At 44.4% G+C, this 27,414-nt stretch overlaps 1 protein-coding gene across 2 annotated transcripts in view; it reads right to left on the bottom strand.

The window, feature by feature from the left end:
* The window catches only part of LOC127586589 (insulin receptor substrate 1-B-like), a 90,195-nt gene that overhangs the window by 42,859 nt on the left and 19,922 nt on the right, over positions 1-27,414 (bottom strand). For both annotated transcript variants that reach the window (XM_052044669.1, XM_052044670.1), the window contains exon 2: positions 24,097-26,388. In XM_052044669.1, coding sequence (XP_051900629.1) covers positions 24,097-26,388 — 2,292 coding nt within the window. The remainder of the gene's footprint in view (positions 1-24,096; positions 26,389-27,414) is intronic.

The raw sequence follows: 27,414 nt of genomic DNA, 5'->3' as shown, positions 1-27,414 counted from the left end.
CTTTGAGCAGGATTCAAATTCAACCCTTCTGATTCAGAGACAATAGTTTACACTACCCACAGAGCGAAACTGGCACTTAATCATCCAAAAATATTGCCAAATTTCATTTTTAAACGTACTAGGATCAAAGGTTTTCAGATAAACATTTAACAAAGATTAATTTATCCTAATTAATGCAGGCTCTTGGTTAACAGAAAAAAATCAAAGAATTTTGGCACTTTTTTCTCAATAAAATCAGGTCAATTATCTCTTGTTATCCAACTTTGCAGTGCACAACATTGTTTTAGTGGCAATTGCACCAGCAGAATCACGAACTAATGATAAAGACATATAGTAGCTTCTACCTTTGGCTTCCTATTTGTTTTTTAGTTGCCTCACCTCTCTCAAATCTTAAAATTAAGAGATTGATAAATAAACACTAGTCTCTTTTCAATATGGCATAAAAGGCCACTCATCCCTTTCTGCCTGTATTAGCTCTTTAGTTATCAGTTTGTGCAACCTTCAACTTTTCACCACAGTTTTTTTTAAAATATTGTTTAAGTACTAATCCAATTCCCTTTTTTGAAAGTAAGTATAGAATCTGTTTTTACAATCTTTTCAGGTAGTGTATTCTTGTTGCAAAAAAATAACTTCTCCTCATCTGCCCTCTGGTTCTTTTGCCAATTACCTTAATTATGCCCCTTGGTAACCAACTCCCCTGCTAGCGCACACAGTTTTTCCTCATTAGCAACACTCCACGATTTTGAACACTTCTATTAAATCTTCCCTTAGCCTTCTCTGCTCTGAGGTGCAAAATGTCGCAAGGTGCTTCATAAAAGTTTATAAATGAAAGCTGTTGTTAACACAACATATGTGGAATAACCTTATCTGGGCCTCAACAACCCAATACCGTGAATGTTACAGATATTGTGGCACCTGCATAAGGGTTGGCAGTCTCATTATTTATGAGATTCTAGCACATTAAAATGGGGCGGCACCTGGGTGTTCAGTTTTATGGGAAGAATTGTTACTCCTATAAATCTAAATTGATATCCTACTATAAATGATGAGAAGAAAGTCCCTTCCAATGATCTGTCACAGAATCTACTACCTATCTAGTGATTGCAACTGCAGCAGTATAGGAAGAAATGAGTGACAGAAAGTCACAGATGAACAGAGAGAGAGGGATGAAGAAAGATGAAGCTAGGGAAAGAACCAAGGTGTGTTAAATGTTATATAAACACACCCACGACCATATACACATATCAAACATGAACAAGTGCACTAACAAAGACAGAGAGCAAGAGACTGCAGCACAGGGAACACACACACAATAAACAACCAGTAATATCTACAAAAGACAGAGGAACACAAACAAGGAGAAGGAAAGACGGTGCACAGAAAGGAGCACAGAGACAAAAATACAAAAAGTGAATGGAAAAGAGTGACAGAAAGCATGAGTGAGTGAGGAAGAGGAAGAAACACCACACACAGACAGCGTGCGAGGACAGTGAGAGATGGCTTTCACCGACAGCGGTAAGGCCTTTAGGCCCGACATTCTACTTTAAATGCAGAAGCACCATAAAACCACTCAGCGGGAAACAATTATTACAACCTTTGATCTGTTGGATAAAGCACTCTTATCAAGTGTAGAAAACAGCCTCAGAATGCAGAGTGGGCGAGCACACTCAGTTATTGACCACGCATGCATTGTATGAACACACACGTAGGCAGTAAACACACTGCGCAGAAGGCAAGAGGGCACTTTTTAATTAAGTGCACAGGCAGTGTGTGAGTTGCGATAACCAGTTATTGTCTGTCGAGCCAAGGCAGGTGCATGAGGGTCAGCAGAAAATACTGATTCCTTTTCCTGTGATTCACTCCCAGCTGTGGATGCCAATATTGAATTGGAGGTAATAACGAACACACTGCTTGGTTCAAGTGGTATTGAGCTCCATGCAGAACATAGATTCCAGCTGGGAATAGGATGTTAATAGGAGGAAGTACAAAAGAGATTTATTAGAATGGCAACAGGGATAAGGCTTTTCAGCTATGTAGAAAGACCAGGGTCATTCTCCTTAGAGTAGAATAGGTTAAGGTGAGATTTAATAGAGGTGTTTAAAATCATAGAGCTTTGATAGCAAGTAAGGAGAAGCTGTTTCCAGTAGCAGAAGTATCAATAACAAGAGGACACAGCTTTATGTTACTTGGCAAAAGAGCCAAAAGGATTCTTTTTCATATACTCAGTGAGTTGCAATCTGTTACGCTCTATCTGAAAAGGCAATGGAAGCAGTTTCAATAGGAATTTTTAAAAGGGGATTTGATCAATACTTCAAGGGAGAGAAAGGGCAAGAGAGCACGACTAATTCAATAGCTCATCACAGGTGTAATGGGCTGAATGGCCTCCTTCTATGCTGCATTATATGATTCTTTTAAAAAAAACAGGAAATAGGGGCTCACGAATTCACTGCGTGACTCACCGATTTGAACTGGCCAGTTTCACAATTTATACATGGATCTACGAGTTAATCTCCTGTTCTTGGATCTTTTATGATCATATCTGAACAATAAGCAGGCCGCCTTATATAAAAAACACAGACACAATCAAAATGGTCTACCTTCCTTGTACATGGCATTAGCTAATCAAAAGAGCTGACTGCTGTACAAGCAGGTGATTACTGTTCTTGTGGTGCTTAACTGAAATATTTAGAAGCAATTTAGTCAGGTTATCCTGTCTAATGTACTAAATTGTATTCTCATCTCCGTAATCCCACACCCTCTCTGCCAACACTCCATCCTCTCCTGCCTTCCTTGCATCCTTCCTCAGCCCCACATCCTCTGCTGCAATGGACATGCATATGGTAAAAGATGCTTAATATATAAACATAACTGTAATCAGTGACACAGACCAGTGTCAGCCATGGCTCAGTCAATAAGTCGTGGGTTTGAGTCCCAGAGTTGAGCACAAATCCCTGTCCAATATTCTCAGTGCAGTGCTAGAAAACTGATTACTACTTAAAAGAGGAACAATGAAGTAATCAGCAGAACCTGGCCAAGATTTATCACTAAAGTAAGCATCACTAAAACAGATAATCTGTTCAGCAACGTTTGTGGGACTTTGTCCTGTGTATATCGGCTCTCTTGCTTCAAGCAATGAAAGACAACAAAGTACTTCACCGGCTGTAGAATTCTTTGGGATGTCTAAATCATGAAATGTCTTTACCAGTGTTCCACTTAACAGGAACTAGTTTCACCAAGTGGTATGCCAGTGGATTCCTTTCAATGGAAAATAAGGTCTGTTAACACTTGGGATGGGGGTAGGGGATGCATTGTTGGTTAAGTTCAAAGCCATATAAAACAGATGCAAGGTTTCAGGCATGTCCATTTGTTACAGCCTGTCCAAATTCTAATCGTCGGTCCCCTCCCCCAAAGAAGAACCCATTTTGTTCCCCAGAATTAGCCCTGGTCATGTGAGTGACAGAAACTACTGCCAGGAGAACCACGGGCTTGGCTCTCAAGCAGCTTCAGAGAGCGAGGCAATGGGGCTTGGAAAGGAGTATGGTATGTGAAAGAGAGAAACCACTATCTCCTTTGCTCCCAAAATATTTTAAAGGAACTCAATTTTTCCTATTCTTTCAGCTCTCAACAATTTGCATTTGTTCACAGAACTGAAAATATCCCAAGATATTTTTCACAGAAACATTATCACTATTAATACAGGACAAATAGTTAAAGAGGTGAACGTCTCTCTGAGATGGAGGGAAAGGAATTCCATTGCTTAGAATTACCACAGCTGACAGCACAGCCACCAGTGGTGGAGAACGGGCTAGCAAATGGCCTTCTACTGGTCATTCTCAGAACAACCATGCTTCAATAAAAACAGAAAATGCTGGAAACACTGAGGAGGTCAGGCAGCATCCGTGTAAATAAAAACAAAGTTAACTTCTATGTCAAAGACCCTTTTTCAGAACCAGGAAAGAGAGAAAACAAGTTGCAACTCAAAACCAAATTGGTTTCTCCCTTTCCCAGTTATAAAGAGTTTTCAACCTGAAACATCCAACTCTATTTCTCTTTCCAACATTTTTATGTTTATTTCAATTCTTCAGCAACTGCAGCTTCCTGATTTACATGTTTTAATAATGTCAAGTCAGTCCAAAGCCATGGTTGAAAGCCCCAGAGATTTTCTTTCTCACCTCCTCTCCTTCATAATCATTCCTTCCAAATTGATACTGTCCCATTGAGGTCCTACTCAATGACCATACCCTCCCCTTCCCCACAGACTCCCTGAAGCCACAAATTCTACCCCACTGACTTCCCTATCCTCCTCCTAATTGCCCCTAGCTGTCCCCCCCAGTGCCTTGATGGGATGATTCCCCAATCAGCCCGATCCTGCAATGCCCCTGACTCTGTACATCCCTACAGCTTCTCAATCCAACGCTCTCCAAGCACCAATTTGACTTGTGCACTGTGCTACTGTCCCTCGGCCCTCTGACTGCAGAAATGAATTTCTATGCAGCAAGGGCAAAACTGGAGGAACCCAGAGATCTTATCAGTGCGGAGAGTCAGAGGAGGCTGAAGTGTTGTGACCACGTCACCTTTGCAGGCACCTCATAAACCTGCCTATTGCTAATTTGTTACCATCTAGCACCGCAGAGATGGCATGATCTCACAGAAGGTCCCTCTAGAGTACACAAACTACTCTTTCTTATTGGGCAGTCCCTTAGAATCAAGGATGAATTGCTTCCAGTCTAGTTCTGTGCGTTCTGAGGTGGCTGATGAGGCCAGTGTGGGATCCGCAGACTCTGCTACTGGTGGGGCAGAAGGTGAGTGGTATAGGAGGTGGTGCACTCATTCTGCCATTTTTTCTGGGCTTACAGCAAAGAGACTCCAGATTCCCAATGCCAGATGCTCCTTTTCCATTTTGAGTGATCAAGTGCCTGCACTTTCCATGTCCATGTCAGTCTGTGATGCTGCTGCAAGTAAGGTTTTCATTGTGCCGTGCGCACATGTACTTGTGCAGATGACAATAAACTCGATTTTGACCTTCATTACATATTTTCAGTGAAACTTTAAAGATATCCTTGAAAGATTTCTCAATCTAGTGACATCTTGCCATGGCAAAGCTCAGAGTAGAGTGGTTGTTTCAGGTTTCAGCCTTCAAATAATATGGAGCAAAAAACAATCTGCTGGAGGAAAATACAAAATGCTAGAGAAACTCAGAAGGTCAGGCAGCATCTGTGGAGGGAAATGGACAGTCGACATTTCAGTTTGAGACCCATCGACTGTTTGTTTGTTGCTCCAGATTCCAGCATCTGCAGTCTCTTGTGCCTCCATGCAGATAATGTGATGTCTGTCAGAGATGGCAAAATGTAGTTAGTGTGTTGTTGCTGGGGATGTTGGCAGCTTTGGAGGACTTTGCAGAGACAATCTTGTTGGTGTTGACCTTACAAAGCCTTCACTCCAGAACCAAGATCATTCCAACCTCCCAGTTCCTTTCCACTTACATCCAGGACACCTCTCATGCCCTCCACCATTTTGATACTCTATCCTAACACCACCACCCCAACCTCCCACCCCCCACCCCGTACTGCCACACAGGGTTATATTTTCTCTCCTCCCTCAATCCTGATGCAAGATCTCAACCCAATATGTCAACATACACCTTTTGCCTCCACAGATACTGCCTGAACCACTGAGTTCTTCCAGCATCTGTCTTTTGTTCCAGACTCCAGCATCTGCAGTCTCTTGTGCCTTCATTCCAACCCCAGTCACTGAGCTGCCGTTAGCATTGTTGCATATGCACACTTTTAGCCCACTTACTGAAGCACATGAGAGAATATGCCTTACAACATTTGCAAAAGTAAGGCCCTTTTCCAACCCGTTCCCTTCCCTCCAAGGCCCATGATAAGACCTTGGAAAGTATGGACCATTTTCCAAATTTCTGCAGCTGTCTCTCAACCAATGACGAAAGTCAACACCACCCCCAGTGTTTGCCAGCGTTGCCTTTGGCTGCCTAAGGAGTGTTTGATGATCACAACCTTAAAACCTGGTACAAAGCTTATGGTCTAAACGCACTCATATTCAAGCACACACGCCAAACTGTCAGGGACAGATAAAGGAGATTCCAGGAAAGGGTTAACTTCACATGACCCAGATTTGCTGCCTTTCACACCCTCGCCAGCCGGTCTACAACTAATATAAAATGAGCAAAAAGTGTTAATGAGCTGCAAATTGCCAAACTCCACACCTCCCTCACCCTCCAATGAAGTGCCATCTGTGGTTCGGCACAGAAGCTCAGGACACCCGTATGACAGGGGACAAGAACTCATGTCAGGGTACGATTGCGCATGAAGACAGAGCAGTGACCTAACGGCCCATCTCTCCCTCTACCTGCTCCCTTCCACCAATCAGACAGTTCTACGGAAATGCTCCCCATCACTGAAATAGAAACAGAAAATGCTGAAGATACCAGTCTCCCCTCCTTGGACTCTTTACCTCTCGTTGTCTTGGTGAAGCAGCCAGCATAATCAAAGACCCCACCCACCCAGGACATTCTCTCTTCTCTCCTCTTGCATCGGGTAGGAGATACAGGAGCCTGAGGGCACATACCACCAGACTTAAGGACAGCTTCTACCCCACTGTGATAAGACTATTGAACAGTTCCCTTACACAATGAGATGGACTCTTGAGCTCACAATCTATCTTGTTGTGACTTTGCACCTTACTGCACGGCACTTTCTCTGTAGCTGTGACACTTTACTCTGTACTGTTATTGTTTTTACCTGTACTACATCAATGCACTTTGTACTAACTCAATTTAACTGCACTGTGTAATGAATTGACCTGTACCATCAGTTTGTAAGACAAGCTTTTCACTGTACCTCGGTACAAGTGACAATAATAAACCAATACCAATACCAGGTCAGGTAGTGTCTGCAGAGAGAAAAACAGAGTTAACGTCTCTGCACTGCTCCAATTCTGGCCTCTTGCACATCTTTAATTTTCCTTGCATCGTCACAGATGTGCATGCACAGGAGCATGCATGTGGTTTTGGAAATATCCCGGTTCATAGTTTGTTCTTCAGTAAGCAAAGTAAATTTTGTTTCAGACTAAAAGACGTCAATTCACTAAACAGCCAGGCATCCTTCCTCCATAATCGTCTTCGCCACCACCTTGTCCCACATGGCTTCCGGCTCCATTTCCAGGTCTGTGAGTTCAGCCCCAGCCAGGATTTCAGGTATGTGCATTTATCTCCCTCCAGCAGCTGTCTCCAACCTTCACACTCCTCTCCCCCCACCTCACTCCATCTGCCTCTCGTTTTTTCCTCTTTGTCTGCCTCCATCTATAATCCAACTGCCACTGTCTCCACCACCTCCCTCCCCTCCCCTACCTGGAGCAACCTGCCCATTATCTTTCACTCCTCCTCCATCCACTAATCACCTCGGGGTCCTGTCTCACCGAGACCTTTTCCCAGTGCGACAATGGCTAACACGAGGGGACATAATTTTAAGGTGATTGGAGGAAGGTAGAAGGGGGATGTCAGGGATTTTTTTTTATACAGAGTGTGGTGGGTGCGTGGAACGCACTGCTGGCAGAGGTTGTGGGGGCAGGTACATTAGTGACATTTAAGAGACTCTTAGATACATGAATGATAGAAAAATAGGGGGCTATGTGGGAGGGAAGGGTTAGATAGATTTTAGAGCAGGATAAAATGTTGGCACAACATTGTGGGCCGAAGGGTTTCTACTCTGCTGTAGTGCTCTATGTTCTGTGTTCTATGTTCTATGTTAAGCTTGAGGAACTGAATGTCTCACTAAATCCCAGCTCTATTTGCTGTACCTGGAACTCAGGATTTATGACTGAGCCCAAGAAACAAGTTCCACACAGTTGAGTAGTCATTAAACTAAAGCCAGGGCCAAATCCAGGCCAAATGGGGCCTTTAGAATACATCATATCTATTTCCTCCCCACTAACATGTTGGTACTCCAGCTCCTAATACACTCACAGCCATTTCCAAACCCTGACTCCAACCAAGTCACCAATGTGGAAAGGCACTACCTCCAAAGTTTCTCCTTTGTATCTGAGGGACATACTGAAGTCTTAATTGTATCTAACCTGTGCTGTCCTTGTCCTGAGGGTATTTGATAGAATTCTACGTGCCTAAAGTAAGAATATAGCTGTAGTCAGCCTTCATTTCTTACAGCTCCTTTATTAAAATAACCAAGTTGAGTTACTCCTCCCTCATTGCTGACTGTTAATTCTGATCATAATGATGTGGTGTGGGGTTTCTCAACTGTCAAGTCTCCTAGGAACAGCCCATCCCTTTTTCCAGTTCACCCTCTATACCTACTTCTTGGGACTCCTATCCTTATCTTGTGCAATGCAGAAATATTCCGGTGAACAATTACAAGGCTTCTAAGAACTGCTCAGCATCTGTCATTAAGCAAGGCTCTGCCATTTAGCTTCCAGTAAATTTATCTAAACAGAACACAAATAACTTGCATTTTTACAGCACCTTGTGCACGCTCCAGACATTCTAAATTTGCTTTGTAACAAACGAGGCGGACTTCATTTTAAATGCAGCTGAATGTAGTTAAATTGCATGTAACAAAATCTCACAAGAAGCAACGAAAATAACATTTTTAATGATGATTGAAAGGTAAAATTGGCAACAGGACAGCGGGGAGTACTCACTCACCTTTGAAATGATGGGGCCATCCACCAGAGAGCAGGGCAGGCCCTCAGACTCAAGGACAGCTTCTATCCCTCTGTTATCAGACTCTCATACGCTAAAGATGATTTCTTGATCTCCAAATCTACCTCGTCGTGCCCCATGCACTTTATTTGTCTACCTGTATTGTACTTCTTTTCTTTTTACTACCTCAATGTACTTATGAAAGGAATGATCTGTCTTGATGGCACAAAAACAAAAGCTTCTCAGTGAATCTCGGTACGTGACAATAATAAACCAATATCAATACCAGAGTAACGTCTTACTCAAATGAAAGCTCCTTCAGTAAGGCAACAATATCTCATTACTGATCTTAAGCATTGGACTGGAATACAGGCTTAAAACTCTGGAATGGGATTTGAAGGCCACTGACAGTGGAAAGTGCAATACCATCACTAAAACAGAGCGTATTTTCAATGGTATACTGCTGCTTGGAACACGGTAAAATCAGAAACTGGAGACCATAGGCCTGGAATCTTGCCATGCTCAAACGCACAGCCGAGTTTCCAACATTACATCAACAGTTACCCTTCAAAAGTACTTCATTGTCTTTGAAGGCATTTCAGGCTATGCAAGATGCTATATGAATGCAGTCTGTATCCATAAAACAGCAAGACAGAAAATGGTAACTTGGCACACTGGAAGTGCATCTTCCATTAAGAAGCTGTCAACTCATTTATGCAATTGTTGTCTTGGATTCAGAAGGTAAGGGATTTGAAGCCCAGTACCTACAAGTAGAGGCTGGAGCACTCTAGAACAGAATTCTGAACTGATATTCAGCCAAGTCGCTAGATAGAGATGGACCACATGGGCTTTCTCCTCAATCTGTGGGTCAAGGAAATCCAAAATACCATCAAGCGTACAGGACCAGTCCTGCTGTCACCCAATATAAAAAATAGTAATGACAATGAAGGAATATTCCAGTAATAGTAAAGACAACGGATAAGGCTGAGAATACTGCTGCTTCGCAATGTTCTCCCAGGAAAGAGTGAAGCCACAAAAGAAAAGGTTTGTGTTTCTGATTAGTATCCAAAGGCCATTATGGAGATGTGTGAATCTCACACCAGGGCAATATTAAGTTTAGTTTCAATGCCTTCTGAGAGCAAGTAATCCACTGGCACTCGGTAACTCAGTTCTGACACTTAAAGACAATCTGATGACAAAGAATAACACAAGAGAAAAGAAAATAAGTGTACAAAGTCCACCATAGTTTGCAACATTTTGAAAGCCTGCAACAAACAATCATATATTCTTCCTGCACTCACAGGAAGAATATATCATTGACAGAGAAAGAGAAAGGAGTGGTGGAGGGCAGAAAGGAAAAGAAAGAGGGAAAGAAGAGGGTGGGAAGAGGGGTTGGCAGGTGGGGGAGGCAGGTGGCAAGAGGTAAGGGGAAGAAGTGTGGGGCAGGGGAAAGAGGTGGGTGGCACAGGGAAGTGAGGCTTTGGTAAGAGAGAGAGCAAGAGAACGTGCAAGAGCTAGGGAACAAAACCATGAGGGAGGGGAGAAGGGAGAAGGGAGAAGGGAGAAGGGAGAAGGGAGAAGGGAGAAGGGAGAAGGGAGAAGGGAGAAGGGAGAAGGGAGTTTGCAAATAAAGAACAGCAATCTGGTATAAGGATACAGTGAGCAGAGAAGTCATGGTGGTTAATGTCCGAGGATAAGTAACAGTGAAACCACGCGGGTCTAACCAAGAAAGCCTGAAAAACAGAAGCTTTTTCATTCAGCACGGCTGATCCCCAATAAACTGGAAAACAGCTGTTTAAGACACCCTTCAAAAAAATCCTTATTCATGATTAATTTTATGCAAAATTTCAGCAGGGAATTTCACAAGATTGGAAAGAATATTCATACAACTTGAATACCAAAATAACAAGAGGGATGGAGGACTTCAGTTATGTAAAGGCACTGGGTGAACTAAAGTTGTTCCCCCTGGAACTTGGAACATTTCTGTGCTTGACTTCAACACCAAGTGAAATCAGACAGGGCTGTAAAACATTCCACCCAACTTCCAAAGTTCCCTCCCTCTACCCTCCATAGGCCATCATTATGGGATAGCACCAAGGTGTTGAGTACCTCGACAGAGACCCGTTCAGAGTACAAAACATTACGTGCGAGCAAATCAGGTCTGAAAATCTAATAGAAGGACATTATTTTGTACTATCTTCCTTTTCTTGTCTCCATTTCCAAAAATATATCAGATATTTATTATTTTAAATAACATTATAAAGGCCTAGTTAGGTCCTACTGGAGTACTGTGCCCAATTCTCGGCACTGCATTTCAGGAAGGAACTCAACACTCTGAGGAGTGTTAAAAGAAGGATATAAACTTATGTGAGTATAAATACTGATTGTCACCTGAAGTGTCAGTACTGAGGAAGTGCAGGGGTATTCTTGTGAATTTCCTGATCAATGGTCTCTTAACCAATACCCAAAGCAAGTTATCATATTGCAGTTTCTAGGATCCTGCGGCACATAAATTAGCTCCTATGGAAACACAAAAGACTGCATATGCTAGAATCTGGAGCAAAAAAAAACAAACTGCTGGATCAACTTCAGTAGGTCAAACAGCTTCTGTGGAAGCAAATGGATGGTCAAAAAACAGAGGAAGCCTCCGCAGATGCTGCTTGCCTTGCTGAACTCTATCCGCAGCTTGCTTTTTTCCTCTAAATTAGCTTCTAGGTTTCCTGCAATTTCACAGTGACCACACACAAGAATAGCTCCATAGAGAACAACTTTAGCTCGTCCAGTGCTTCTACCTAACTGAAGGCCTTCATCCCTTGTTATTCTAGTATATTTCACACAACTGCCTTTGCGAGGCCAGGATTAAATGCTGAAATGTCTGCATCAGGAATTGAAGCTGCAACCCTTCTGACTCAGAGACTGAATTCTTTTCTATTTCCTACTAACAGCCTGATGAGGTCCATGGAAGTATCTCCAAATGGTCTCTGACCGATCTTGTTCAAAACGATACTTGATATGATGTGGTACAATGCTCAAGTTACTGAATGAGTATCCAGGAGGTTTAGATAATGACCAGATTCATGCTTCAATCCCGCTATCGCAACTGATTAGTGTTTGAATAAGAGGCTAGAATCAGTGAAATACTAAACTGTCATAAAATCCCAACTGATTCACTTCTTCCCTTCAGGGAAGGAAAGCCATATTGCTTACCCAATCAGACTGCAGACCCACCCATACTCCAGGCTGTTTAGTGTAACTTCTATATTTTAGTTTTGATTTTATAGTTGATTTTTTTTACATTCACAACTTCACTTACACAGCATAATGCACAAGAATCTAACCAACTTTAGCTGACTTCTTATGATGCACAAGACGACAGCTGGGGCATGGTTACCTTACACTGGCAGTTTTAGTGCCCTTTAGTCTCTTTGATTTGTACTGAATTTCTATCAGGCTACCCTGAGGTTTATTAAACACTGTATCAGGCATGCAGAGGGCAATAAGCACAGCATCTGTAAGTGCTGGGGATAGCTCATAACAAGAAACTTGGCATTATAGAGCATCTTAACATAGTAGAGTAATGCAATATAGTGGACTAGAATTCCAGGGCCTCAGCTAATCATCCAGAGACAAAAGTTAACATCATATCATATGAGCTTAATCAAATTAAATATATTTGGAATTAAAAGTGACATCATAATTCCAAACATAAAACTACAGAATCATAAATCCTAATTGATTCAGTAATGGTCTTTAGGGAAGAAAATTTGCCAGTCTGGCCCATTTGGCAGCCCAGACCCACTATGCAATGTCTATCACTCTTAAAAGCTCTCTGATGTGGCCAAACACAACTCTGCTCAAGCTCACTTAGTCATGGCGTAAAACGCTGGGCCTGCTAGCCACAGCCACTTTTCATGAATGAAAAAATAATCATGAATAACTCTGGGTCAGAATGTCAAACAAAAATTTGGCACTAAATTACAACAAGATATTGGATGTTGAAAGATTCACCAAAAAGCTACAGCTTAAGGAGAATTTTGAGAAGAAAGAGAAAGCACGCACACAAGTGTGTGACAGAGGGCTTCAGAGAGAAAATTCTTGAGCATAGGGTACAGACAGCTGAAGGCATGAACCAATTAAAATCAGGGATGCTTGAGCCAGTATTATCTTCAAATACCTAATTACCCTCCAACTGGCCCTAGAAGGGGGCAATAAGTCACAGTCCTGCAAAAACAGGTTATCTTGTTTGCGCTTCACATGATACTTTCAACAATGTACATATCAATGGATGCAACCTTTGAATCCATTGCGTTGACTCACTGAAACCTGGTGATCTTCCTTTGCAAGCCCAAATTTTGCAGACTGGCACATTCCAAGGTCCAGAATTATGTGTTGGAAGAACTCCTTGAAGCTTGGTGTAGCCACCACAAAGGCCCAGTGGGGAAGCACTAAAGCATAGAACCCATATACAGTATAAACTTCTTGGACTCATCATTCCTGAAATGTGTGTTAGAAAAATTGATGTTGTGCTGATATCATTCAATTTGTTAGTAAGATGTGTATGATGTCTTGTATGGTGAAAGCTGATAATAATGTGACATACACATTTTATGAATAATGTGTATTTTTGAAAAAAATCCATCTACAGCCAAAATCCCAATCTTCTCAGCTCTTTCGACTGCTAATTTAATGTTAAATGGGTCACACCGATTTCACTTACAGAGTTGCCTAGCAGCAATATACTGCTAGCTACATTGAACTCCAATCAGGCTCCATACTCTGCAAGGGACATATGCTAGTCATTCGATATATTTAATGTGTGAAGTCCGCGGAATGGGTGCAAGGAATATTTCAAAGGCTGTTTGCCATTTAGGAAACAGTAGCACTGTTCTTATCCAAAGATATCCATCCATTATATTCCAGCAAACAGTTGATACTTCTCCCAGTCTGCATCCCTGAGAACAGCCAATGGTGCAGAGTCTAATGTTGTGCGGCTGCTCAGGCCAAATCTCAACAAACACCACTACATCTATTACCAGACCTCCTTGCCAAACACATATTCAGATGGAAGATGGTCACAACCTCATCACAGATACCTTGAGGGGCAGTGGTGCTGAGACTACAGTTGTGCACGAAGTATCTCACATGGAAGGCCCTTTTCACCCTCAGTCAAACATGGTCATTTGAAGTATCCTAAAGATGAGACATTTCACCAAATGACTTTGACAATCTGCTCAGGGAATCATCCAACAGGATCCAGCATTTTCTCTCCCAAGAAGTCTCAAGGACATTCTGTGCAACTAGCTGCCTGTTCTTTAGCACAAACATTTCTGAAAGGGATAGGTGGTACAACATGGTCCAAATGGATGTACCATGGCATACCCATCCTTTGCAGCACCAAGGGGACAGGCAGGAACCTCAGCAGACAGTAATACTTTGTATACCCAAAATCTATACACAGTTTGTTGTAGCTTCACACAAAGTTAGCCATCAAGATGAGGGCCACATTGTGTTTATTTATTCCCCATATTCTTTGGTATTTTGGCAGACCTGATCTAATTTGATGTCCAGATAACATGGAAGACAGCTTGGGTGACTGGTGTGGCGCAACAGCTGGGTGTGGGCCACACCTGCACCACGTACGGCAACACCCAGACCACCTCACATCTGATGACCAGGTTCTTTCCTGCAATTGAGAGGGGAGGGGAGCACACTTCTCACAATCCAGCTTCTGCTTCACCTTCACACTCCATGAAGTCCATGTTACATGCCTTGATTCTTCCAAACTATATTTCCAATACCTTCAAGCAATCGTGCCTGATAGCGAAGGAGTCAAAGAATCAGTCGGACAAGCTGCCAGAGAATGTGGCTTCACTACTGCTATGATTAACTCTGCTCCCTGAGGCCAGTTCAAACTAGCTCAAGATTCTTATCAATCTGTGGGCTGACAGTGGACCTGGGCAGAATTATGGTAATATGCGCGGATCCACCGAAGGCCTTCTCTTGGTCCAAGCTGACTAGGCAAATGTCCACCCCTACTGACCCACAAATAGGAGATTGTATCCCTGATCAATGAAAAGCTATCAGAGACCTTTCTGCAGCATGTGTGCTCTGGGTGGATTACTATCACCTGAAAAGATTTGACTCGATTGGCAAAGGCTTTAGACAGGATTTTGCAATCCCCATTAAGCAGTTGGATAGGTCACCAACTTCTTAATGCTTTCCTCCTGCTTCTAGATGAAGGTGATGATGCCCTCCCTCATGAATTCTGCCATGCTGCCAGCTAGAAACATTGCACTGTGCACTTCCAGCAGTTCTGGGCCAATTCAATCCCATGCTCTGAACTGGAGTGCACTATGCCTGCTACAAGCACACTGCCATTAGCCTTCTTGACCAGTGATGGCAAAGTTGCTTCCCCATAATAGAATACCCAGGCCGGAGGAGAAACAATCATTGCCTCCAGACTACATTGACTGTGGGACTATCTCTGCAATTGCTGCTGATAGTTGCAGAGGGGCAATAAGTCAAAGTCCTGCAAAAACAGGTCAATCTTTATTTTGTTTGTGCTTCACATGATACTTTTAACAATGTACATACTGATGGATGCAACCTTTGAATCCATTGTATCCACTCACTGAAACCTGGTGATCTTCCTTTGCAAGGAAGGGTCCAAGCCCAAATTTTGCAGACTGGCACATTCCAAGGTCCAGAATTACGTGCTGGAAGAACTCCTTGAAGCTTGGTGTAGCCACCACAAAGGCTCAGTGGGGAAGCACTAAAACACCAGAACCCATATGTAAACTTCCTGACATTCCTGAAATGTGTGCGAGAAAAATTGATGTTGTGCTGATATCATTCGATTTGTTAGCCAGATGTGTATGATGCCTTGTATAGTGAAAGCTGATAATAATGTATGACATACACATTTTATGAATAAAGTGTATTTTTGAAAAAAAATACACCTACAGCCAAAATCCCAATGTTCTCAGCCCTTTCAACTGCTAATTTATCAATTGTAATCAGGTAGTTACCTAACAAAGGCTGTGTGTGAATACCTTATAGTGAAGCTTGGTCTTGTGCAATACTCAGCATGCCTGTGCATGTTCATCTGGTAATGCTCCAGCTTCACATTCCTATTGATTGCTCACTTGTCTTTTTCCATCTTTTTTCCCCAGTTACTTGTTGCCTTTCACTTGTCCCCTGCAGCACTCTTCATACCTGTGACTTTGTCCTTCCCTCACACTGTGTCTCTAACTCTCTCGGTTTCTCATGTCTGCTGTGGCTGCCTGTTCCAACCCATGTCTCTCTCTCACCCTGTCCTTTGCTGCTGTGTTTTCTTTCGACCTCTCTCTTTCTATTGCTCTCATTCATGCACTCTCCCAACCTCTATTTCTATACACTTGCCTTCAAATTTATGTTTTTTTTCTATCCCTCTGTTCTTTTTTGCTTAGTCATATGAAATAATCTCTCTGCCTCTTCATCTGCCCACAGCTCTCTTTATTTGTTCTAGATCTACGTCAATCACGGAGAAATCAAATTCCTTCTCACTGTCCCATAGCAAAGAACCCTCATGAATAAGTTCCTCAAGACAGGCTAAATGCACAGAATTCCACTGAAGCAAGCCTTGTTTATAATCCAGCAGACCCGACCCCTTTGTTTCTCTCCCATTGCAAAGACTTTCAACAGAACAAATCCTTTCCTCCTCTCATTGTACAGAATCCTAAAGACAAATCAAACCTCCTCTCATTCACTCCTTCTGCACAGAATAACAGGGGATAGCTTCCTTCCCATCCACTGCTGTTGTGGAGAATTCCATTTAATAAAACCTCTTATTCACTCCTAATATTTATTTGCATTATCTAGATATTCTCTATTCAGACTTTGCTGGAGAAATGATGTTGCTTTTTTAAGAAGATTTGGTCATGTCTGTTTAATGAAATGTCTGTTTTCACAATAAACCATAAACAATGTTTATGGAGTTTATCGTGAAAACAAACAATAAAGGGGAGTAGGCCTGTTTAAATAGATTCTGTAGACTGCTTGCTGAAGTGGAATGTTTGGACAGACCCTGCAGACCCTTCACTCTAGTGGACTATTTAAACAGACTATCTGCTGAATAAATTGGAATAGATTTCTGCAACTAGTGCAGTATACCCACTGTGTCTCCAATTCATTGCCCTACATCAATGGACATTCTGTCAATGTACTGATATAAGAATCAGAAGAATATTTCAGGATTTCAAAATTGCATATTGTTTTACATCTGAAAATGTGACATTCCATGTGCAATATCTGAAGTGTGAACAACATAAGGAGACAGGAATTCTAAAATCAGGAACATCAAGAGGATGTAGTGATATAGCTCTCTTTGGGTTTCACATCTCCAGGTTAATCGAGCAGCCTAAATCTCCTACATGCAATGAGTATATCATTAGTTCACAGTACATTTACATCAGCTTCCACACTGATCAAATAAGAAAGAATCTACAGCACATTTCACACCCAAGCGCAAGGAGCTTAGAGCCAATGAAGTATGCTCGAAGCACCATCACTCTTACTATGACAGCCAATCCATGCACAACAGGATCACACAAATACCAATGAGGCAATTGATCAATTAATCTGTTCTTTAGTCATGTTGGTTGAGGGAAATTGTTGGCCTTGTACAGAAGGGAGAACTCTCTGCAAGGTAGTTGCCTTGTTTCACCTTCCTGAGGGTGCAAATATGGCTCAGTTTATTGTCTTATCCAAAGGTAGTGCCGCCAACAGTGCAGTGCTCCCTCAGCACTGGCATCAATAACCTCAGACCTTTCACAGCACAATCATATTTTGATTAATTCTGAAAACATGCTTTTTTAATATTAAGTTAGGGCGCTGCATTACTGCGAGTTGTAGTTGCCATCTATATATCCCATGCCATGTCTCCGCATTTACCCTCAAGCTGCAATCAAAATAAGAGCCTGTGCATATGTCTGCACATGAATGCACACATGATTGTTTAATACTTTCAAGAGTTTGATAGATTTTTGAACAAAGGGAATCAGGAGGTATGGAGATAGGTCAAAAAGTTGTAGCTAATGTAGTTTGGTTATGATACTGAATGACCCGTTTCTGCTTCTATTTATGGTGTTGGTGTGTGAATGTCTGTGTCTTTATCAGATGCGGGTAGTTCTGGAGCGCTGAGTACAAGAGTTGGGACGTCATGTTCCACCTGTACAAGACACTGGTGAGACCGGACTCGGAGTTTTGTGTGCAGTTCTGATCGCCCAGCTATAGGAAAGATGTCATTAAGCTGGAACGGGTGCAGAAAAGATTTACAAGAATCACAAGTTATCAGAACTGGAGAGCTTGAGTTATAAGGATAGAATGGATAGGCTGGGGCTTTTATCTCTGGAGCATAGGAGGCCAAGGGGTTACCTTAGAGAGGTATATAAAATCATGAGAAGCATAGATTAGGTGAATTCACACTGTCTTTTTCCCAGGGTAGGGGAGTCTAAAACCATAGGTTTGTAAGAGTGGAAAGATTTAAAGGGGACCTGAGGGGCAACTTTTTTTCCACGTGAAGGGTGGTGGGTGTATGGCACAAGCTGCCAGAGTAAGTGGTAGAGGTTACAATTACAACATTTAAAACACATTTAGACAGCTACATGGATAGGAAAAGGGATATAGGCCAAACACAGGGAAATGGGACTAGCTCAGGTAGGCAACTTTGTCGGCATGGACGAATTGGGCCAAAGGGCCTGTTTCCATGCTGTACAACTTAAGGACTCTAAACTGCAACTGCACAAAATATCTCAACATCACTGCCCACCGCTGAAAAATCAAATCATTTGGAAGTGATGTCAGAGGACACTACAGGAAGGATGTGGAAGCCATAGAGAGGGTGCAGAGGAGATTTACAAGGGTGTTCCCTGGATTGGAGAGCATGCCTTATGAAAACAGGTTGAGTGAACTCGGCCTTTTTTCCTTGGAGCGACGGAGGATGAGGGGTGACCTGACAGAGGTGTAAAAGACAATGAGAGGCATTGATCGTGTGGATAGTCAGAGGCTTTTCCCCAGGGCTGAAATGGTTTAAGGTGCTGGGGAGTAGGTACAAAGGAGATGTCAGGGGTAAGTTTTTTACTCAAAGAGTGCATGGAATGGGCTGCCGGCAACAGTGGTGGAGGTGGATATGATAGGGTATTTTAAGAGACTTTTGGATATAGGTACATGGAGCTTAGAAAAATAGAGGGCTATGGGTAAGAGGGCTAGTAATTTCAAAGGTAGGGACATGTTCAACACAACTTTGTGGGCTGAAGGGCCTGAACTGTGCTGTAGGTTTTCTATGTTTCTCTGACACCAAGTGCTTCCAAAATCAGCTCAACTGGTGGTTATAACAGGGGTGGGGAATAAAAATGAGATGCATGATAGATCAATGACTGCTGCTGGGAGAGAAAGAGTTAAGTCACTCTTCTGCTTCGTAAGGTGAAAAACATCAGTAGCTCCATGTCTTTCACAGCTCTTCTGTTCCTAAGTGCCCGGAAAAAAAACTGCAAGTTTAACGAAGCAGTTATTAAGTGATGCAGCATTCACTCCATCCTGTATCAGACAGTGCTTTCAACATGCTTCCAGTAAATGATAAGTCATGGCTTAATGAAAGCATAATGATGAACAGTGACTTGGAACAATTATTAAGGGGCACAACGACCATTATGCACTCATGATCGGGCACAGGGAGGTTAATTTGCACAGCACAGACATCACTCAACACTTTGACAGCAGTACCTCAGGATCTGAAACAAAAACAGGTAATGCTGAAGACACTCAGTGGGCTAGGTAGCATCTGTGGAGAGAGAAACGGATTCAATCAATAGTCTTTCATCAGGAACAAGTTAGAAATCAAACGTTTTAAACTGCAGAGAAGTGGGGAGGGCTGAAGAGAAGGAAATATCTGCATCAGGATGAGGCCAAACAAGACTGAATGACCCAAGTAGTAGTGGTGCATCCGCGATACAATTGTGAAGGGTTGCCCACTACCTGCCTAGAGATGTAAGCAGGAGAAGATGGATGAGTGGGAAAATACAAGCTCAAGGAATGGTACATTACAGCTTTCGGGACTCAATATCCAATTCAACAATTTCAGATAACCAGCTTATCCAACTTGTATCAAAGCCGGTCCATACTGATGAAAGGTCAGCTAATGTTAACTGTTTTTCTCTCCACAGATGCTGTCCGCCTTGCTGGGCATTTCCAATATTGTCCTTTATTTCAGATTCCCAGCACCTGCAGTATTGTTTCTCGCAGTTCCAGTGTTGTTTCTGTTACCCCCCTCTCTCCTGTTTTCATTCCTTCTCCTACTTGCATCTTTTCCAGACAAATCAGCAGCTATTAACAAGCTTTAGTCACACTCTCTCAGCAGGCACCACCTCCACATGCGTCATTCAGTCTCCCTTGATCTCCACAGTCAATCACAGACATTCCGCTTGTTCTCTCCAGTCCCCACCCTCCTCTGCAACTTAAAAGATGTTGATTTCTAAATTCCCCTAATCCTGGAAATACCAGCTCTGTTTCTCTCTCCAGCTATGCTGTTGAGTGTTTCTAGCATTTCCTGCTTTTGTTTTAGATTTCCAGTGTTTACGGGTTTTTCCTTTCCTTTTCACCTTTTGGGAACTGGGAGTTTTTATTCCTGGCTTCATCTTCAATTAGCTGTGGTGGCGATCTATCTTGATTCTGTCAGTAAGCGTTGGCTCCAAGAACCTGCCTCTGAGACATGCACCCATAATACAGTCCAAAAATCCCACTGAGAGAATGTTCCACTTTTGACGGGGTAAATTTTAGGATGCGACTTTAATTTGAAGCCTTGAATGTTGTTTCAGGTGGACGTAAAAGATCCCACATCCACTAGTCACAGAAAAGCAAATGAACTTGCCTTGTATTAAGTGCTATGGGTCAGGGTTACATAATGAAAACGTGAAGGTAACCTGATAAACTTCAATGCAGAGACAGTCAAGAATGCGATGGCAAGTTTAACAATTTAATAATTTAAACTACGTTCATCTTGAACAAGAAACACCCAATTTTGGAGATTAAGCAATCGATTCAGTTACCAGACAAAAGCTCTTTGACACCAATGTTTCTAGTATTAGTTTTGAATGAAAGCCAATAAATATACTTGCCCGATATTTAATTATGCTCAGGACATGCATCACTTCCAGTTAACAATCATGTGCCAACTCATTGGCTTGATGCTTTATGGATCTGAAGACCACCAATACCTCACTTCTTCACAAATATGGACCTTTGGGAGCTACTTGCTGGCCAAACTACCCATGGCATCTGCAACTCCCAACTAAGACACAGTACATGGTTGAGGATAACTGGGTTTGTGACAAAGAAAATGAAGTGGATTAAATTTTTACTTCAAACCACCCCCCCCCCCCTTCACAATACCATCAAAGGACTGAAGATAGATGGGCACTGATGTTGGATGACAATTACTGTCACCTCCCTGTAGCCATTGGTTATGCAAACCTCTTTGACTGAAGCAATACACAAAAATCTGGAGGAACTCAACAGGTCAGCAGCATCTATGGTGGGAAATGAACAGTCAACATTTCGGGCCGAGACCCTTCACCTGGACTGGAGAGGAGGAAAACTTCTTCAAAGTGGACATACCTTCAGAGACTTTGTAGTGGAGTAGCAAAATGGAGACACAAGAGTCTTCAGATGCTGGAACCTGGAGCAACATACAAAAAGCTAGAGGAATTCAGCAGGTCAGGCAGCATCTATGGAAGGAAACGGGGAGTCGACGGTTTGGGTTGAGACCAAGTCTCCATATATGCTGCCTGCCCTGCTAAGTTCCTCCAGCTTTTTTGTGTTGCTCCAGATTCCAGTATCTGCAGTCTCTTGTGTCTCCTCTTTGTCTGAAGAGAGCAGACTGCACGACAGTAAAGTTGTACTGCAGTACTGGATGAGTTAGGAACCGAGCTACACTGAAGTAGCGATAAGAACCTATCTGCCTATCTTTGTACTTCAGATTGTAACCGTTGATCTAAACACTCAGCCCTAGTACAAACAGTAGGAAACACAGGGCAGTCAAACACACACAAAACACAGATAAGAGCTTTTATAGTTCTGACTCCACTGTCGAGTTGTACTTTGATCAGCTGAGCATTAAAACCGCTGATCATGGACAAAATGTATACTGAGAGTTCAGATTATATTATAGAATAGCACAATTTAAAAACAAGCCTTGGTTACTCAATCCAGTTAGTCCCACTTTCCTCTTACCCTATACCCCGGCTATAATTTTTTTCTGCCTTCAGTTAGGCCACAGGAATAAAAGGGAAGGGTTTCAGTTTACTGCTGTGCCAGCCGTGTCTCAGTGAGTCGTGCTTCACCGAGTGAGGTTGTGGTTTCAAAGCCATCACCAGAGGCAAACACTCCAAGTGTCACTACTACAGAGTAAGAGATGCATTTTTGGATGAAACCTGTTTGCCCTCACAAGAGATTGCAAAGTTAGTATTTCAAATCGTACGAGTTCACCTTGTACCTTAGCCAGTATCTACCCATCAAGCAGTATTACTTAAAAAAAAGTAGATTATCTGGTCATTATTACACTGCTGTAGTGTGCAATTGTAAACCAGCCTCTCACTAAGAGCAAGAGAAAGCAAACAACATAATAGCCTCCACTGGACTTTAATTGACCTCTGCATCCATCCGTTTCAACTGTTTCTGCACAGATGGATACCCAAGCCCACGGCCATAAAGGGACATCATGCTTAGCAGGCAAATTCCATCCATGCAACCAAAGGACTGTAAACCATGTCATGGAAGCCAGTCACAGCGATGCTGTAGGGATCTCCACAGTTTTCTTAATGGGATGCACAATCAGGAGCAAAAAAAAACAAATGGCTGGAGGAACTCAGCAGGTCAGGCAGCATCTGTGAATCGAAAAAGACATTCAACATTTTGAGTCTAGATGAAGGGTCTCGACCCAAAACATCAACTGTCCATTTACCTACACAGATGCTGCCTGACCTGCTGAGCTCCTCCAGCAGATTGTCTTTTGCTCCAGCTTCCAGCATCTGCGGTCTCTTGTGTCTGCACAATCAGCGCTGTTTAAGAACAGAATGTAACACTGCCCATCAAGATGGTAACTCAACCATCCAATCAGCTTCCAGCCATTGGAAAATTATGACCCTCAACCCTATCGGAACTCTCACTCCACTGTATTGTGGGATGCAGGGAGTTTCTCCCGTCATTACATTGTCATTGTCAGGTATGAGGGATATAGATTTTGGGTTTACACAGGAGCAGGAAATTTTCTTTCATTCCAAATGCAAAAAGCTTTGTTTTAGAAAGAAGTTGTATTTCATCACTGCATGCAAACGTGATGTCCTCTAGAAAGTGACAACTACTTGACCAAGGTCATGTCCCACCACCCCCAATCACTCACTGAGATCAATCATCTCTGAGCAACACAAGTAGAATACAGACACGTATTCCTCCATGCTATCTCAACACATAACATTGAAACAGGAGGTAGCCATTTAACCCCTCAAGCCTGTTCATGGCTGACCTGCATCAAACTCATTCGGAGGGATGTCAAGACAGCTAGGGGGCTGAGAACTTTTATTAGAATGGGTCCAGGATTGAGTGACCTTTAGAGAGACAAGAGGCATCTAATAGAGCAATGCAAAATTGAGGAGCTTTGCTATTCAGTGAAACTGTTATTTCTCAGAGGAGGGCAGATAACCTGAAGATAGTTTGTGAAGAATCACAAGGAAGATAGAGACATACAGCGAGTTCTAACAACTTGGATCACGATGCCCAAAAAGGTGACAGAAGCAAATTCAACACAATCTTTTATTATACCCATCTTAAGCTGCTGCAGTAGCACCATTGGTGAGGGATGGTATAACATGATTACAGTGAAACTCTGACCAGCTGCTATTTGATTGTTCGGAAATCCTGGTGGTTTAACATCTGGCTCACTGGGTGCTGATGCTCATGGTCTCCTCTGCACAGTGGGGCCCAGCTCTCCTAGACTCCCCTCTACACAGTGGGACCCAGCTTTCCTACACTTCCCTCAACACAGCAGGACCTTGCTTTCACAATCCTTTGAAACTCACCAGATTTTGTTTCCTGCACACCCTTTAAACTTACCAAGTACACTGGAAAACTTATTATACTACAACATAACATCTAAAAAAAATATGAATTGAAAGTGTGTTGGAATATTAAATCAGAATAACATTCAATAGTCCAGAAAGTCTCCCAGTCCAGCTCCACCAAGGCTCTGAGCATGCCAGATTAACAGAGTTTTACTGTACGTGCAATTCCACTTTTACGTGTGAAATTTGTAAAAGACAAAAGTAAAGAAAATTAACAAGATTAATCAATTGCAACAAATTGACGAAACTAGTTGCATGAAAATCACTGACCTTCTTTGCTAATTTTGTGGCTTCTTAATTCCTCGGACTTGTGAAAGTCAATGCTGGCATAAGCGTTTAACACGGGACTGCTGTTTGCTTGTGTGTAAAGCCTCTGCTGCAAGGTTGACAGTTCCACATGGCTGCTGTCTGTACCCAGATCCAAATCGATGTAGTTCAGGCCATTCTCAAAGCCGATCGACATGTGGCGAGACATTCCCATGCATGCCTCCTCGGTGGCACTCCCACCGCTGCCACCTTCTATTGGCCAGACATTCTCAAAGGACGCCGAGCCACAGCGTCTCACATGGTCGGTGGACAGCGCAGGGGGAGGTGGTGCGGGACATGTGGGCAGGAAGGTCTCAGAGCAGTGGCGTCGTCTCCCCTGGGGGTCGGCGTGAATCACCCTGGCTCCTCGGTGGGGGTCGGGGCTCAGTTCCGACACACCGGCAGGCTCCGGGGCGCCTTTGGGAGAAAGGCCGACAGCGCGTTCCACTGGTGGCGCCTGTCTGGGTTGCACATTAACGTACTCGGAGGTTGGTGCGGGCAGGCGTGGGAACGCGCCGGCTCCAGGGCCAGGCCTGGGCAAGGTGCAGGTGATGTGGGTCTCAGCCCGGAACTCGATGCTGACGTACTCTCCTGGGCTCTGGGGCTCCGGGCTTTCATGGCGGCGGGGCAGAGTGTTCGCTTTGGCCACATCGATGCAGAGACCAGCCAGGCGGCACCCCCCCTTCCGACCCAGACTGGGGGGCTGCTGGCTGGCGGGAGACATGGAGGACGGGCGGCGCCCTTCCGCCTCCCCCAGGCTGTCGCTGCTGCCGCCCGTGGAATAGGAAGAGGAGCAGGAGAGCTGGCCCGAGGAGCCGGCGGGCGCTGGCTGCTTGTAGGATCGGGGCAGCGAGCGGAAGCCGCAGCGGGATGCACCCGCCAACTCGCCCTCCTCCGCCCGGGGTGGCAGCAGGACGCGGGGGCTCTCGGGGGGCGTGCTGGAGGCTGAGCGGCTGCCAGGCGACATGTTCATGTAGTCGCTGACTCCGTCCCCCGCGCCTGACTTGCGGCTGACCGTCTGGGACCAGTCCTCGGGGGAGCAGCTCCCGCTGGGCGACATGAGCATGTAACCCCCTCCGCAGTGGTCTTCAGGCCGGGGGACAAGGATCTGCCGGGGAGCAGAGGCACCCTTTGGGGTCATGGTCACATAGTCTCCTCCCTGACCCTGACTGGGCACCACCCCTGGCAGCATGGCCATGTACCCATTATCTACGGCATCCTTGCAGGCTCCCTCAGCCGGCTCGGGCGTCCTGGAGGTCCGCCAGCCCCCCTTGCCCGCCCAGGCCCGCTTGCCCAGCTCCTCCTCGCCCTGACTGCACGCCCGCCTCAGCACCCTCCGAGGCTGGGCGCCCGCCTCAGCCACCGGGGCCCGCCTGCACAGCGCCACGTAGTCCCGGGGCGGGCCCTCCAGTGGGAATCGGGCGGGGCTGGAGCCGTACTCCCCCTCACCGTCAGATGAGGATGGGGGAGAGGAGGAGGCGGAGGGGGAGGAGAAGCCACGGTCAGCGGTCAGGCCGAGAGCCGGGCCCACAGGGCAGGGGGAGCGCCGGGAGGAGGGGGGGTCAGGGGTAGACCTGGACTGGCCCCCCAGGGACGGGTGGGCCTTGGTCACCCCCTGTCGGGAGGGGGCCAGCCCGGCGCCAGGGGAGGGGCTGGCCGGGATGTCATCCGCCGATGCAGGACGGGAGGAGGAGGAGGAAGAGGCTCCGCTGCCGTCGCTGGAGGTCCGCGCCCTGGCTGAGTTGCAGCGCTGGGCGGGCGAGGTGGCGCCACCCCTCCTGGTGGAGAAGCCCAACTGGCTGGGCGGGAGGTTGGCCAGGTGGTAGCGCCTAGTGGGCACAGAGATGGGGTTGGAGCTGGACGACTGGCTCTTGCTCCTCAGCCGGAAATCCTCGCTCATGGCCTTCATGGCTTCCAGGATGGTCTCGTGCATGTTCTGGGCGACCACCGAGTCATCCACCTGCATCCAGAACTCGCCGGGGCCAGTGACCGCCGAGCGGCCCACCTCCACGAAGAAGAAGTTGTCCGAGTGGCCGCAGCGCCGGATGTTCATCAGCTGCAGGACCACCGCCGCGGCGTCGGAGTTGAGCTTCACCAGGTTGATGGTCTTGTCCGTCAGGCACAGCCGGTAAATGCCGCTCATGTTCCGTGACTGGCCCAGGCCCCGGGGGCGAAGATTGACCTGCCAGACCTCCTTGAAAGCTGGGCCTGGTGCCATGGAGTAGTTGGAGTCTCCATTTTCCACATGTGCTTTACCTGAAATTTTAAAAAAAGGACTAAATAATACAACAGAGACCTCTTTGGTAATATTTACTGACAGACTGGGGAGTGGAAATAGCTAATCATAATTTATTTTAACAAAAACATTCAGAATATTGAACATTATCCTTTAATCTCCTCTAATTCTAGCATGCCTTCTCTAAAACTCTGCTGCTCCGCGTGCCTCTTGTTCTTGGATATAGGAGCAGCAGTAGGAGGGAGGTTTACCAAGGGGTCCCGACTTGCTCAAGGAGTCTTTTTAATGGGAAATAAAGAAGCAGCTTTACTTTCTATCTTGGCTATGCCGAGCCTGCCCTGGGACTGTTTGTTGGGACAGCACGGAAAGAGCTCTACTCTGTATTTTACCCTGTGTTTCATTCCCTTGACCCGCTTAGCTCCTATCTAAAATGTACCTCCAATCCACTACCAACCTCAGTGCTGTTACCCTTGGTCACCAAAAATGTAACCTCAGTTTTGACATTCTAAATTGATTGTCAGCCTCACTCTATTTTGGACAGTTTCGGAGCTGAAAAAGCTGCTACATGCAGAAGGTTAATATAAAAACAAACATCATAGTCACACAGCAAAGTAAGTGATTATTCAGCCCATTAACAGTTCTATAGAAGTTATTCTTAATTTCACTTCATTGCCTCCCACTTTCTTCCCCCATCCCCCAGATAGTGATCCAATTCCATTTTGAATGAGGAGCATTCAAGTCATTATATAGTGCACGAGAAATGTTACGTGAACGAGATTTACTCTCAACACTGTCTGAAAGTCATGATTCCGGCCTCTTCCACTTGCTGAGTCACTCGGCAAATTTGTTTGTGCACCTTGTTTTGTGTGTTGTTTGAATCATCTAATCTCAAAGCACAGAAGCAAGCCATATGGCCTGTCATGCTCAGTCAGCTTATTTCCTCCCACCCCCAGATTCCTTCTACTGTAAAAAAAACCCTCCATCCTGATATTCCTTCAAATATTTACCAAACTTGCTGCTGAATTTGATTCTTCCAACCTTTTATT

Source organism: Pristis pectinata, chromosome 37 (genome assembly GCF_009764475.1).
Source record: "Pristis pectinata isolate sPriPec2 chromosome 37, sPriPec2.1.pri, whole genome shotgun sequence".
NCBI lineage: Eukaryota > Metazoa > Chordata > Chondrichthyes > Rhinopristiformes > Pristidae > Pristis > Pristis pectinata.
Note: the sequence above shows the minus strand (reverse complement) of the source record. Positions and strands in the feature narration are given on the sequence as shown.